Source organism: Neopelma chrysocephalum, unplaced genomic scaffold, assembly GCF_003984885.1.
Source record: "Neopelma chrysocephalum unplaced genomic scaffold, ASM398488v2 Primary Assembly neopelma1_335, whole genome shotgun sequence".
NCBI lineage: Eukaryota > Metazoa > Chordata > Aves > Passeriformes > Pipridae > Neopelma > Neopelma chrysocephalum.
The window spans coordinates 633,553-646,039 of record NW_020897998.1 but is presented as its reverse complement, the minus strand read 5'-3'; the positions used below and the strand labels follow the sequence as shown (position 1 = coordinate 646,039).

General features: G+C 46.6%; 1 protein-coding gene across 2 annotated transcripts in view; it reads left to right on the top strand.

The window, feature by feature from the left end:
* Positions 1 to 12,487, top strand: part of IQCA1 (IQ motif containing with AAA domain 1) — a 105,498-nt gene that overhangs the window by 82,780 nt on the left and 10,231 nt on the right. For both annotated transcript variants that reach the window (XM_027705457.1, XM_027705456.1), the window contains 2 exons: positions 2,332 to 2,531; positions 12,060 to 12,146. In XM_027705457.1, coding sequence (XP_027561258.1) covers positions 2,332 to 2,531; positions 12,060 to 12,146 — 287 coding nt within the window. The remainder of the gene's footprint in view (positions 1 to 2,331; positions 2,532 to 12,059; positions 12,147 to 12,487) is intronic.

Genomic DNA, 12,487 nt, shown 5'->3' with positions numbered 1-12,487 from the left:
CCTGACTGGATTTTCCAGCCTCTACTCAATACTTCACTTGCACCCTTCTCCATTCCTGTTTGGATTTCAGGGAGATTTTAACTAGGCAAGTGCTCCCCGAGGCTGTCACTGTCTGCTCATCCCCTTTGGAGGGCAAAATAGCCGATGTCTCCCTGCCTCCCATCCTAGCAAACACAGAGCTTCTGCTCTTCCCTCCCCTTTGCACGACTTCCAACACCCAGAGCTCAGGCTGTGCTGTACCTGCGTGTTCTGAGGCTCTCCTCGGGCATTCCCTGGCTCCACATCCCCAGAGCAGCTCCATGTGCCGTGGAGAGCTCGGAGCAATAGCCTGGAGCTCTGGTTCATTCATTTCAGGGAGGTACAAGTGTTCCTGCTGTCCTGCAGCTCCATCTGAAGAGCCAAGCTAACAAACAGGATTTTAACAGCACCTTTGTTCAACCTGGGCGGGGTCCTTCCCACCCAAAACACCCTCAGCTGGTTTGGGGTGAGCCCTCAGGGCTTGGCTGTGAGTTTGGCCACAGTCAGCTGAGGGAGCTCAGCAGTTCTCCCTGTCTGCACAAGGCAATGTGGTGTCTCTCACACAGCCCATAATTCCTCCAAGGTTATGTTTTAGCATCATCTAATCTAGGAAAATCAAGCCCCAAGACATCCCCTGAGGCAGAAACTAAAAGAACCCATAAATTTTCAGCCATTTATACAATTGGTAAAAATTCTAGGGAGAGGAGACCCTGGACTAGTTAAACAAACAAAAGGTATTGGCAACAGCAGTTTGGAAAATGCCTTTGAGTGGAAAAAAGGTATTACAAGAGCCAAAAAAGGGTACAGGAATGGCTTCACCTTTGGGATGCTATGCTATGGATGACATTTTACTTAATTGGTCTCCAAATTAGTTCATCATTATATAATTGTGTGTTGTAGAAGTGAAAGTTTCTCTGAAAATAATCACTTGATGGCAAGGAAAGCCCCGGCTAAAATGGCATTAAGAAAATTATAAGCAGCTGAAAAGAGAAATAACAGTAGAAGATATACTTCATCTTTAACCACAGAGGAGTCTGCTGCTCCCCTCGTAATAAATCTATGTGTAATAGTAATAGATTGGTATGGAATGACCAAATATTAATAAAGCCTGGGTGGCTGACAACTTCACTACATCCTGGACCATGCTGCAATAATGGCATTCATCTCTGCACTCCCATTGTCATTTATTTGGGACATTAAAGCATTAGCACACAGAGGCAGCCTGATTGGATTTGTTTTAAATACCATGTTTACCCAGCTGCCCCCCTGAACCCAGAGCACCTTTCCAGGCCAAGCCATGGGCTCCCTCTGCAACCCATCACCTTGGGGGCCAATTCCCCCCCAGTGTGGGGGACACCAGTCTCAGAGGCCCTCAGGAGCAGTGGGTGCTCACACAGATTTTTCATGATTGTAACCACCACCACTGCTGGCACAGGACATTTTCAGGCAAAAACATGATGTTACTGAACTACCAGTGGGCATGGATAAAGCATTTAACATTCGCTGCTTCTTCCACTTCTGGAGGTTCACCTGTCCCTAATTCATTCATACAGTGACAGCTGCAGGAAAGACAAGTTCCATCACCCTCGACCTCCTAAAACTGTCTGTGGTTGTGTTTTCCCAACACTGGCATTTCTGCTGGGCCTTCCCAGGTGATGGGTCATGTTCCCCACAGCCCAGGATGAATTTACCTGGAGCAGGCATGGAGACAGACTTAGAAATGCTGAGCAGTCATTGCTGTGGACACAGCAACCCTGGCACTCCCTGAATAAACTGAAGAGAACAGAATGATCCTCCTCCTCTGAGCAGATATATCATCCCTGCACTGCAACATCCCCCTGCCACATTCCAGAGTAGGGAATAACACTGGCTGCTCTGCAGGTGAGCCTAGGTGTGCTCAGCAGTGAAGGATTTTAAAGCACACCCAGCCTAAGTGACAAAGTCTCCAGTGCTCACTGAACAGCAGTAATGTATAAGAGGAAAAATTACCCCCAAAAAGAGAGGTGAAGGCAGAAGTCAAAAGAGAAGAAATTAAAACACGTGGTAACAACTGGTCTAAAAATCCTTCTTTTAGCTCACATTGATTTAGAGCTGAACTTTGCCCATCAGAAGGTACAAATATGGGATGTTAAATCCACTGGGGACACAGCTCTGGTTGTGCAGAACTGAACTCAAGAGCACACGTGCCACAGTGAGGAAACAATTAATTCACATAATAAATTATTTATGGTGAATAAAAAAGGAAGAATCATTCCTTTACCTTTATAGCAGACTCAAATGAAAGCAATTACAGTGCCTTATGACTTTTTACAGGTTCCCAAATGGTCCATGAGAATGCTCCCTTGGTGAAATCCATGTTACTGGCTGGACCCGCTGGTGTTGGAAAGAAAATGTTGGTCCATGCCATCTGCACAGAAACAGGAGCCAACCTCTTCAACTTAACTCCTTCCAACATTGCTGGGAAATACCCAGGCAGGGAGGGCCTGCTAATGATGCTCCATATGGTTCTCAAGGTACTGTGTCTTGGGGGGTTCTCTACAAAGCTGGTTCAGTTCATCGCCTCTTTCGTGGGACAAACAGGGAATTAAATTGTAGTTTCTCTGTATTGAGGAACATACACACCTTGGGCAAAGCTGCTCAAGGTCCAAAGGGCTGCCAACCCAATTCAGAATTCCCTCCCTGCCTTCAAGTGTTCAAAACATCAGCAGGAATTTCTTCACAGGAAGGGTTGTTAAACATTGGAATGAACTGCCCAGGGAGGTTTGGAGTCCCCACCCCTGGAGGTGTCCAGGGAAGGACTGGACGTGGCACTCAGTGCTCTGGGCTGGGGGACAAGGTGGGCATGGGGCACAGGAGGGACTCAGTCTTAGAGGTCTTTTCCAACCTAAAGGATTCTGTGAAACCACTTGTTGACAGGCAGTGTGTGAACCTCTGCAGAGGATTTACTGCCCCTGGAGAAATCACTCAGAGCAGCCATATTTTTCACATTAACATTTTTGTGAGCTTTGTGTTACCTTGAATATGAAAAGCATCACAGATAAAGAAAATTCTGTTCTCTGTTTATATGCACATCAGCCAGGAATGCTTGTCATGCAGCATTTAATCAAATGCTGGGCTGGGGGTGGTCAGAAATTTCCTCTCTGGGACTGTTGCTGCACAAGAGCTCTCTCCCCTGTACTGCTCTCTGTTTACCTATCAGTAAGCTTTTCAAAAGAAGGAATCCTAGTTCAGGATTACAGGAACAGCATTATGAGAAGTCTGGAAATGAAAGAAGGTGTATGAACTGTGAAGGACATATCCCAAACTCTCTTCAGGAGAAGAAAAAAAAAAGAAAAAAAAAAAGGCACTATCCTGGCAGGATTTCTTCCACATTTTAAGTCCTCAGCATTTCTGCTACAGAAGGAAGCTGGTAAATATTTCCAGACAAAACAACCACAGCACATGCACTAGGAAAAAGCCAAATGCAATAATTTTCCAGTGCCAGAGGCCTACTAAAATTGGCTTTGCCTGGGATTTATCAGATGTGTTCTATTAAATCCAGTGTTACAGCAGACTCTGTGACAGGTGCCTCCATCCCCAGAAAGGACATGTTTCACAGCTAAAAGCAAAGCAATCCCCAAGGCCCAGGTCAGAGCAGTGCCCAGGGAAGGGTGACAGTGCTGTGACCAGGCACCAACTCTGGGCCTGGCACTCCCTGAGTTAGTGCCCTTAGGCTAAGCTCATACTCCCTCCCCTCTGCCCATTTCACCCTTCTCCACTTTGTTTCTCTGCCCTCATCAATGGCAAAGCTCATTTCTGGCTGCAGGCACAGCACACACTGTCCTTGCTATAACATAGTCCCAGCTATAGCACAACACCTTTAAGCTCAGGAGAAAGGAGGGCAGCCTTTTTACTCCTGGAGAAGGTTCCAGATGAAGACAGTAAGGGAGTTTTTTTTACCATACATATAATATATACAATAATTGGAACATATCTAAAATGTGTGTGCCTACCTATACATATTGACAGATAAGTATACACACACACACATCAGGTACATATGCATATCTAAAGCCTTACATTTTTCCACATTACTTAAAAAGAAATGGAAACCTTATGCAACCCTTCCCCAAAATCACAGGGAGCAGTCCAAGCTGATTTCTCTCCTTTCTCTCTTACAAAAGCAGCAATGACACTTGGGTGAACCTCTGTGAGTTACTGGGATGGAAGTTGCTCACAGTCAATCATGTGGAATAAGGGCTGTCCAGGCACTTGCTTATCAAAAGGTGACTTGTTCCAGCTGTAACAGCAGCACTGCTTCAAACTCTGCTCCTTTAACAGCAGAGCACAGTCTCCCTTTCCAAGGAATACATCCTCTGCAGGCTCAATTCCTCCCTGGGAGGGTGGGGAGGCCCTGGCACAGGTTGCCCAGAGAAGCTGTGGCTGCCCCATCACTGGAAGTGTCCAGGGTCAGGTTGGTTGGAGACAACCTTGGGAAGTGGAAGGTGTCCCTGCCCATGGCAGGGGGTGGCACTGGATGGTCTATAAGGTCCCTTCCCACCCCAGCCATTCTATATTTCTGTGACACAGCACTGGCCTGTCTTAGCACCACTAAAAGCAACTGTGTTCCATTTCCATCCCCAGTTCCTTTGGTTGTTTCCCCTCTCCCTACCACCTTCTGTCCCCATGGCTGAGTCACCCATATGTCCAATGTGCTGCTGATTTCAACTCAGATTCTGTAGGTTCTCAGAGCCAGGCTGGAAACAATTCTCCATCCACAGACTCTGCAGTTACAATCCACCTTTGTTTATTCTTGACAATGCCAAATGTGCCTCATTTCCCTGCCTCTGGTCCTCGAGTCCCTGCCACAACCATCCCCTCCATTTGTTCTGCCATCAGCTCCTGCTTCATCACAAACCTCCAGTGCTCCCACCCAGTATGATATTCCTGCAGCTGGGATGGAGTAATTCCATGCAACAGCAAAGAGGACCAGGCTGTACCCACCCAGCAGACATCAGCTTTGCAGGGAAGATGGGGGGGTCTTCAGGACAGCAAGTTGAACACGAGTCAGCAGTGTGTCCATGCAGCAGTAACTCATCCAAATACTGGCCCGTGTCAGCAAGAGTATAGCCAACCTCAAAGGAATTAATTATTCCCTGTTATTTGGCAGTTATGAGACCACAACTGACACTGTGTTCAATACTGGGCTACCCTGTTACAAGACAGGCACTGACAAGGAGGTCCAGGGAGATAGGAGGGTTGGAGCAGTGGGACAAGCTGGACAAATCCAGTTGTTCCAGGCTAAAACAAGGCTGGAGTGGGAGGGAGTCTAACTGCTGTTTTCAGGGGCCTCATGGGATAATACAGAGAACAGAGCCAGACTTTTCCCAGAGGTGCACAACAACAGGACAAGAGGCAACAGACTAGTTGCAACAAGGAAAATTGTTTATATATTGAGGAAAAAGGTTTAGGAGGAATACATTCCTGATTTACAGGAATTTACAAACACAAGGACAACACAAATTGAAAACAAATTCCTTGACAGGGGAATGGAACTTGCTCCCCAGAAAGCTTGTTTTCTACCGTGGTACAAAAAGTCTGGAGTAAACACATTTGGATTGTTGTGAGACTGCACCATACAGTGTCACCTGTGGCAGACAAGCCATGGGAGCAGTTGGTACTTTGCCATGTATTTAATATTCCCAGCTCTCAGTATGTCTGACACAGCCCAGTGCTCCTCGTTAGAGTGCCCTGTGTGCACACGATCACTGAACATTCACCATCATCACACACTTCTGCCCAGGTTTTTGGGAAACAGCAACTGTGACTGTTGTCAAGCAACTTTCTCCTCCAGCTTCCCAGAAGTGCCTTTATAGGGAGTTAGCCAAGCAGAACACAGCCCTTCCCCTTAAAGCTGTAGGTGAATGACAGGAAACGTGACAGTTCTTTCTCTGTTATCTCACGATCCACGTAACCACCCTTAAACACCAGGATTTAGTAAATAAGGATTAATGGTGCTCTGTGATAAAGGTGAAGTCACCTTGCACTTTTGATTACCTGTCACATCTGCAAACAACAGAGTTCCTGTAATGAAAGGAAACTCTGGAGAGCATAAAATGACCATTAGGAAGTTTCCCTTCCATAACTGAGTGTTGGCTGCTGGCCATCGTTTCGTGTGAGACACCCCAAACAAGTGAATAGCACTGGGGAAAAAATGAAACTTTAATTTGTTTCAGATGCAAGAGCCAAATTCTTTTTGTCCCCCCTCCCTTATTTTGGGGAGGAGACTTGAAAGAGACACACCAGCCCTGACCCAGGGGAGGCTCCTCAAGGCAGGCATTTCAATGTGGGACGGAGGAAATGACTTCTCATAACAGACCAGGAAAACACCAACATTTCAATCTCCCTATTCAAAGGAAATGTAAGGGAGATTGATATTGAATAGGAAAACCACTGAAAGAGGCTGCAAACTCCAAGCCTGAGCACTTGTGTTCTCCATAAAGACACAGCAACGCCTGCCAGGCCGGCTCTGCTCTGGAGTGAAAGGAGAGGATCTGTCTCTAACACAGAAACGCTTCCCAGCGGTCCCCAAAACAAAACTCATCCTTCAAGCGTGAACCAAACATGCTGGAATATTTCAATTAAGCCCCATTTCCCAGCCTGAACTCAGTGGAGCTCTCTGCCAGTTTGTACCAAGCAATGGCTCGGCTCGCCCGTGTTCCCATAAAACACCACTGAGGTGCAATGGTTCATATAAAAGATGCAAAGAAGGGTAGTGAAGGATGCACAGAAACAAAAACAAACCCAGAAAGGACTGAGGAGAGAGGGTAGAATGCATGACTCCATGACATAAAAGTGTAAAAATGCAGGTAGTTCATGAGCCTTAACTGCGAGGCAATAAAAATGACAAGCACTGCAATAAGGCAGCCGTGGGGTTAATCACTAACAGAGGGAAAAAACCCCTCTCAGGGGCTTCATCCCCCTCCACCAGGGCCACAGCAGCACACAGAGCACATTGTACCCAAAGCACACATGGGAAAGTGTTATTAGTGCAGCACTGACCAGGCTAAAAGGTTGGGGAGGAGGTGGCCAGGAGGAAATACCAGCAGGGATGTGTTTCAGCAGCTCAGGGTGTGCTGTGCAGCTGCCCCAAGGAGCCAGGGCTTTTGCAGAGCAGCAAAATGCACAAATATCCAACACCATCAGTGCTGGGGGACTCTTATCAGGCTGTTTGGTTATGCTGTTTAGCAAGTCAGAGGTGACTATTCAAGTGTTGTACCAAAAAAGGAATATGACGGAATTTATTTAAGATTAAATGATACAATCCCAGTGTTTAGAAGTAACATAATTTAAGTCTGCCATGATTTTGTTTTCCCCCACTGCATCAGGTTCATTTGTTCACAACCAATGCTGTGTTGCCCCTTCAGACAGGTCATTTTTCTGGCAGTCTGAAGAACCAGACACAGCTTACCCTGGTACAGTGACCCAAGTCTGTGTGTTTGGCATTCCCATGCCACACAGGACCTCCATTACAGCTGAAACTTGGGAACAGTACAATCAGGCTTTCTTTTCAGGCATCCAGAACAATTCTTTTCTCCTGGTGCAGCTCAGCCTGCTGGAATCCTTAGACCCCTGAAGTGTTAAATATCACCAGTGCTCCAACTTCCAGTGTTATTTCTGTGAGAAAGCAGCTTTACACTGTCAAAAATTAAAGTCATCCTCTTGGAAGACAGTATCCACAGTCATTATCTGCCTAACACACCCGAATACAGTGGCATCATCACTGCAGCACTGGAATATTTACCTGGTGAGGCTCCCACTGATAAGGTCTAATCACAGGTTTCAGCATTTTGCTGCTCAGAAGCACTTCTGGGTGTATAAACTACAGGACACTGAGCAGTTTTGAGCTGTAACTTGAGCTTCCAGAAAGTCTTAGGCTTTTCTTAAAAATCCCATCAAATCCCTCAAGCTTGGAGGGGCCTTGTGCACATGTGCTGGGCAAGAATCAGATTTCTGCATTTTCAAGTGTAACAATTAAACTGTTAAACTCTGGCTCTCGAGTTTGAAAAGTTTAACCCAAGGCTTTCAAAAGTGCTGTTTGATCTTTGATGACTGTTGACAGGCTGTGGGACGAGAGGGTGGGTTTTTTTATCCATAATGGTTTTCCTGAAGAGCAAATCTCAGTGTGGTATTAGAAGGGTTAAGGAGCCATCTGCTGGCAGCTCCAACAAATTGTGGGATTGCAGCAAAGCCAATAAAATTTCAATTACAAATTAATTATGTACAGTGCATTTAATTATCCATGGATTCAAACTGTCCATGGATAATTCAAATGAAGCACTTTCACAGAGGGATACACAGCCTGCTATGTATCTGCCAACAATTTAAATGAGATGCCAGTGGATTCTGGGGGTCTGATCTGTCTTTAAAATAGGAAACAGTCAGGCCCAAACACAGTGTGTTGAATTCGGTCATATTAATGTCTATCAACACTGAAAAATCATAGAATCACAGACTGGTTTGGGTTGGGAGGACCCTTGGAAGCTCACCTCATGCCACCCCCTGCCATGGGCAGAAACACCTTCCTCTAGCCCAGGGTGCTCCAAGCCCTGTCCAACCTGGCCTTGGACACTTCCAGGGATCCAGGGGCAGCCACAGCTTCCCTGGGCAACAAATATATACAGACCACTTTATACATTTAGATCTTTGCCAGAAAACACAGGAAATTCTCTCTCTAAGAGCTGAGACTGAGGATATTTGTTATATTTCCACTTAGTGGGGAAATAAAGGGGACAAAAAAGATGACAGGTATGACAATAGCAAGTATTCTTCCTTAAAAGTTAAAATGAGAGTCTAATCTGATGTAAGACTTCAGGCTGCATTTGAGAGGGCTGCTAACCCCAGAAACCATCTCAGAGCCCAACAAGGAACATCTGCACCTCCCTGCCTGTGGTGGCCCCACCAAAAGCCCATGGTTACCTTTGAAGTGCACAAGCAGAGTTCAGCCTCTGCCAACAGCTTTTATGGACTTTATAACCTTCTAGCCCAGCCCATCCCATCCCACTGCAGCATCAGACACACAGGCACTGACCAGGCTCCCCGGGGCAGTGTCACAGCCCCAAGGCTGCCAGAGCTCAAAGAGCATTTGGATGTCCTTAGGGACCAGGTGGGACTGCTGGGCTGTCCTGGGCAGGGCCAGGAGCTGGACTCCATCATCCTTGGGGGTTCCCTCCAGCCCAGGTATCCTATGGTTCCATGAGAACACCTGTGTGGCTCCCCAGGTGTGATCCAGCTGCATCACCCACACAAAGCAGAGACACCAGAAGGGGACTGTTCTCTCTAGGAAGCAAAGGCACAGGAAAGGTGACCCTTGTCAGCAGCCAGGCACTAGCAGGGTCAAACCCACAAAGCGTGGAGAAAGCACCCCAATAACGGGGTGTAATCTTGTGTGTAATCTTGAGCAGGCACCAATCACCCAGCTCAAACCTTGCCAGGGGAAAGGCAGGATTCAAGGAGAACAGTCTCCCACTGCCTCATCTCCCTCCTGTCATCCTCTCCAAGCAGACACAGAGCAAGAGTGAAAAATGATTGTTATCTCATGTTTCAGGAGGTAAAAGTCACCATCAGGAACATCAGAAAGCCCCAGCTGATAATCCATTCATTAGCAGTGCCAGGTTCAGCACAGGGCTCTGAGTCAGAGCTCTCACACATCACAGTCTGTGCACAAAATGCAAATGCAGTTCTTTAAGAAACTGTGGGTTTCTTTCCACAACTTAAACTACACCCGTATCTTTCTTTCCAAGTCTTACTTCCACCAAAAATATCACTTATCCCATCTCTGACATATGATCTGCCACCACATTATATTTCTTTCCTCATCTGTCTCCAAGCCTGTTTACAGACATCCAGAGCAAACAGAATTCACCTGCAAGTGCAAGTCACTAGGACTGGCTCATTTTCTACAGGTGTCCCAGCCAGAAAACCCCTGAGTCTGAAGCTGCTGCACAGCTCAGTTCAGGTTCTCAGACTCTGCAGGTGCAGAGGAATGAGTGGAGACTTGGGAATGTGCCAAACATACCCCTGGAAATAGCTAAATAGGAGAGAGATGGAACAGCACCTGGCCTTAAAATGGCAGGTATTACTGCTGTCCAGTTTTAATGTGTCATTTATTTCCAGTTTGTGTGCTCAGTACACTCCCAGAAGAAGTTACCCTTCAAGCTGTACATGCAGAAAAACATTCACAGAATTGTCTAGTCCACACAGAAATCAGTTCCTGCAGTATTTTCATATTATCTTTTATGATACCTTGGTTTTATTTTTTAAATGCTCATTACTAGCAGTAAATATTTGCATTCCTGCCTTCCAACATCAGAAAAATCTCAGTTTTTCTCAATGCACAGGAAAGACAGAGGCTGGTTGGAGAGAGTCCAGAGGAGGCCACCAAGCTGATCAGAGGGGTGGAGCACCTCTGCTGTGAGGAAAGGCTGGAAGAACTGGGACTTCAGCCTGGGGAAGAGAAGGCTCTGGGGTCACCTAATTGTGGCCTTCCAGGACCTGAAGGAGCTACAAGAAAGATGGGGAGAGACTATTTCCAAGGGCCTGGAGTGACAGGACACAGGGAATGGCTTCTCACTGCCAGAGGGCAGGGATAGATGGGATACTGAGAAAGAATTCTTCCCTGGGAGGGTGGGGAGGCCCTGGCACAGGTTGCCCAGAGAAGCTGTGGCTGCCCCATCCCTGGAAGTGTCCAAGGCCAGGTTGGACGGGGCTTGGAGCAACCTGGGCTGGTGGAAGGTGTCCCTGCCCATGGCAGGGGGTGGGATGAGCTTTAAGGTCCATCCCAACCCAAACTGTTCTCTGATTCTATAATTCAACTGTTGTGAACTTGGAGGTATCACTTGACATCCTCTGGGACTGACAAGTTACCATAAATAAAACATCACATGCTGAAGGTGGCATTGTTTCCACTTCACCCCATCACCCTCACAGCAAACAAGTTTAACAGCCTCGTCTGCCATTCTTTTCCCCTTCTTAAATCCATTTTTACTGTGCAGACACACACACACTTGGTGCTTTTGAAACACATCCATAAAAATGAACCGCGGTGCTGTGAAAAGCGACGTTCACAACTTAATCCTTCCTGCGCTGTCAATCAGGCAGCAGCTCTGATGTACACAGCCTATCGATTTTGTCAGCTCCCTTCCTGCAAGCAGCAGTTTCAACTAGAGGGAATAAAACAAAAAAAAGGCAGGATAGAAGAATGCTCTTGCTCTCTCTCTCGTTACCCGTTGACTCCTCGAGCCATCACTTTTGTTGCTGAGCAAACTAACGCGGCTCCGGGAGCCGCTGGGAAGTGATTAAAATTTGGCAGCAGAATGTCTAAACCACGGGCGTTTCTATAGCAATGGGGAGGAGTGCAGGATGTGGAAAAGCCTGTAGCATTGCTGCCATCCTGCTGTGAACCAGGGGTATGGTGCCTCCAACTTTGGAGCCAGAGAACCCACGGGCAGACACCCCCCCTCCAAAGGTAACAGCTCCTGGGTTGATTCCTGGGCTAATTGCGAGTTAAATGCTGGGTTTTAAACCAGACCATTGCATACCAGCCTGTTTTGTTTGAAGATTGGAACCCTCACCTCTCATGCTACAGCAGTGTCTTGCCTGGCTCTCCATCCTTATCACCCTTGGAAAACCAGGGTGGGATCCCACAGTCAGCCTAAAGCTGCTGGCAGACCATCATTTGCCATTGAACTCCAAATCCAGGCTTCCCTTTGCAGAACTGCGACTGAATTGGGGTTGAGAAATGAAAGATAAGCATGGCAGACAAAATGATCCATTTTGGGGTGGGTTCTTAATGTTAATTCCCAGCCAGGAAGGGTTTGGTTTGCCAAGGCTGCTGAGCAGAGCCAGTTCTATCCATGAGTGCTGAACACTCCTAGAAAAAAATAAACCAGGCTAATTGAACTGCTGAAATAGGGATTCAAAAGCATCGTGATGGGCTCCCAGGTATGAAATTGTAGCCATTTTAATCAGCTTCCTGCCTTCTCTCCCCCATTTTCTCTCAGGTAGGAAAGGAATTGCAGCCTTCAGTCGTGTGGATTGGAGACACAGAGAAAATGTTTTCTAAAGCAGCACCGAAGGGAGAGGAAGAGGTGAGTGGCTCCTTTATTTCAGTGCAGATAATTTCTCCTGTTGCATTACATCCCACACAAAGGGACAAGTGAATTTCTTAGCTTAGCACATACCACTATGACCAGACCTGCCAAAGCTTGCTTGATAATACCTTGTCTCACTAACACTTTTTTTCCCTCTTTTTAGAGAGTCTTGTGACTTCTTAAGAACCCCCAAGAGGTCACATTTCTCTCCTCCACATATCCTTGCTTTATTTAAAAATAGTCCAGTCACTGCTCATCAGTGCACTGAAAAGTAAAAGAGAATAATGGAGAATTTCAAAATACGAGCCAAGAAGCTAAAAGTTGAGATGAGCTTAAAT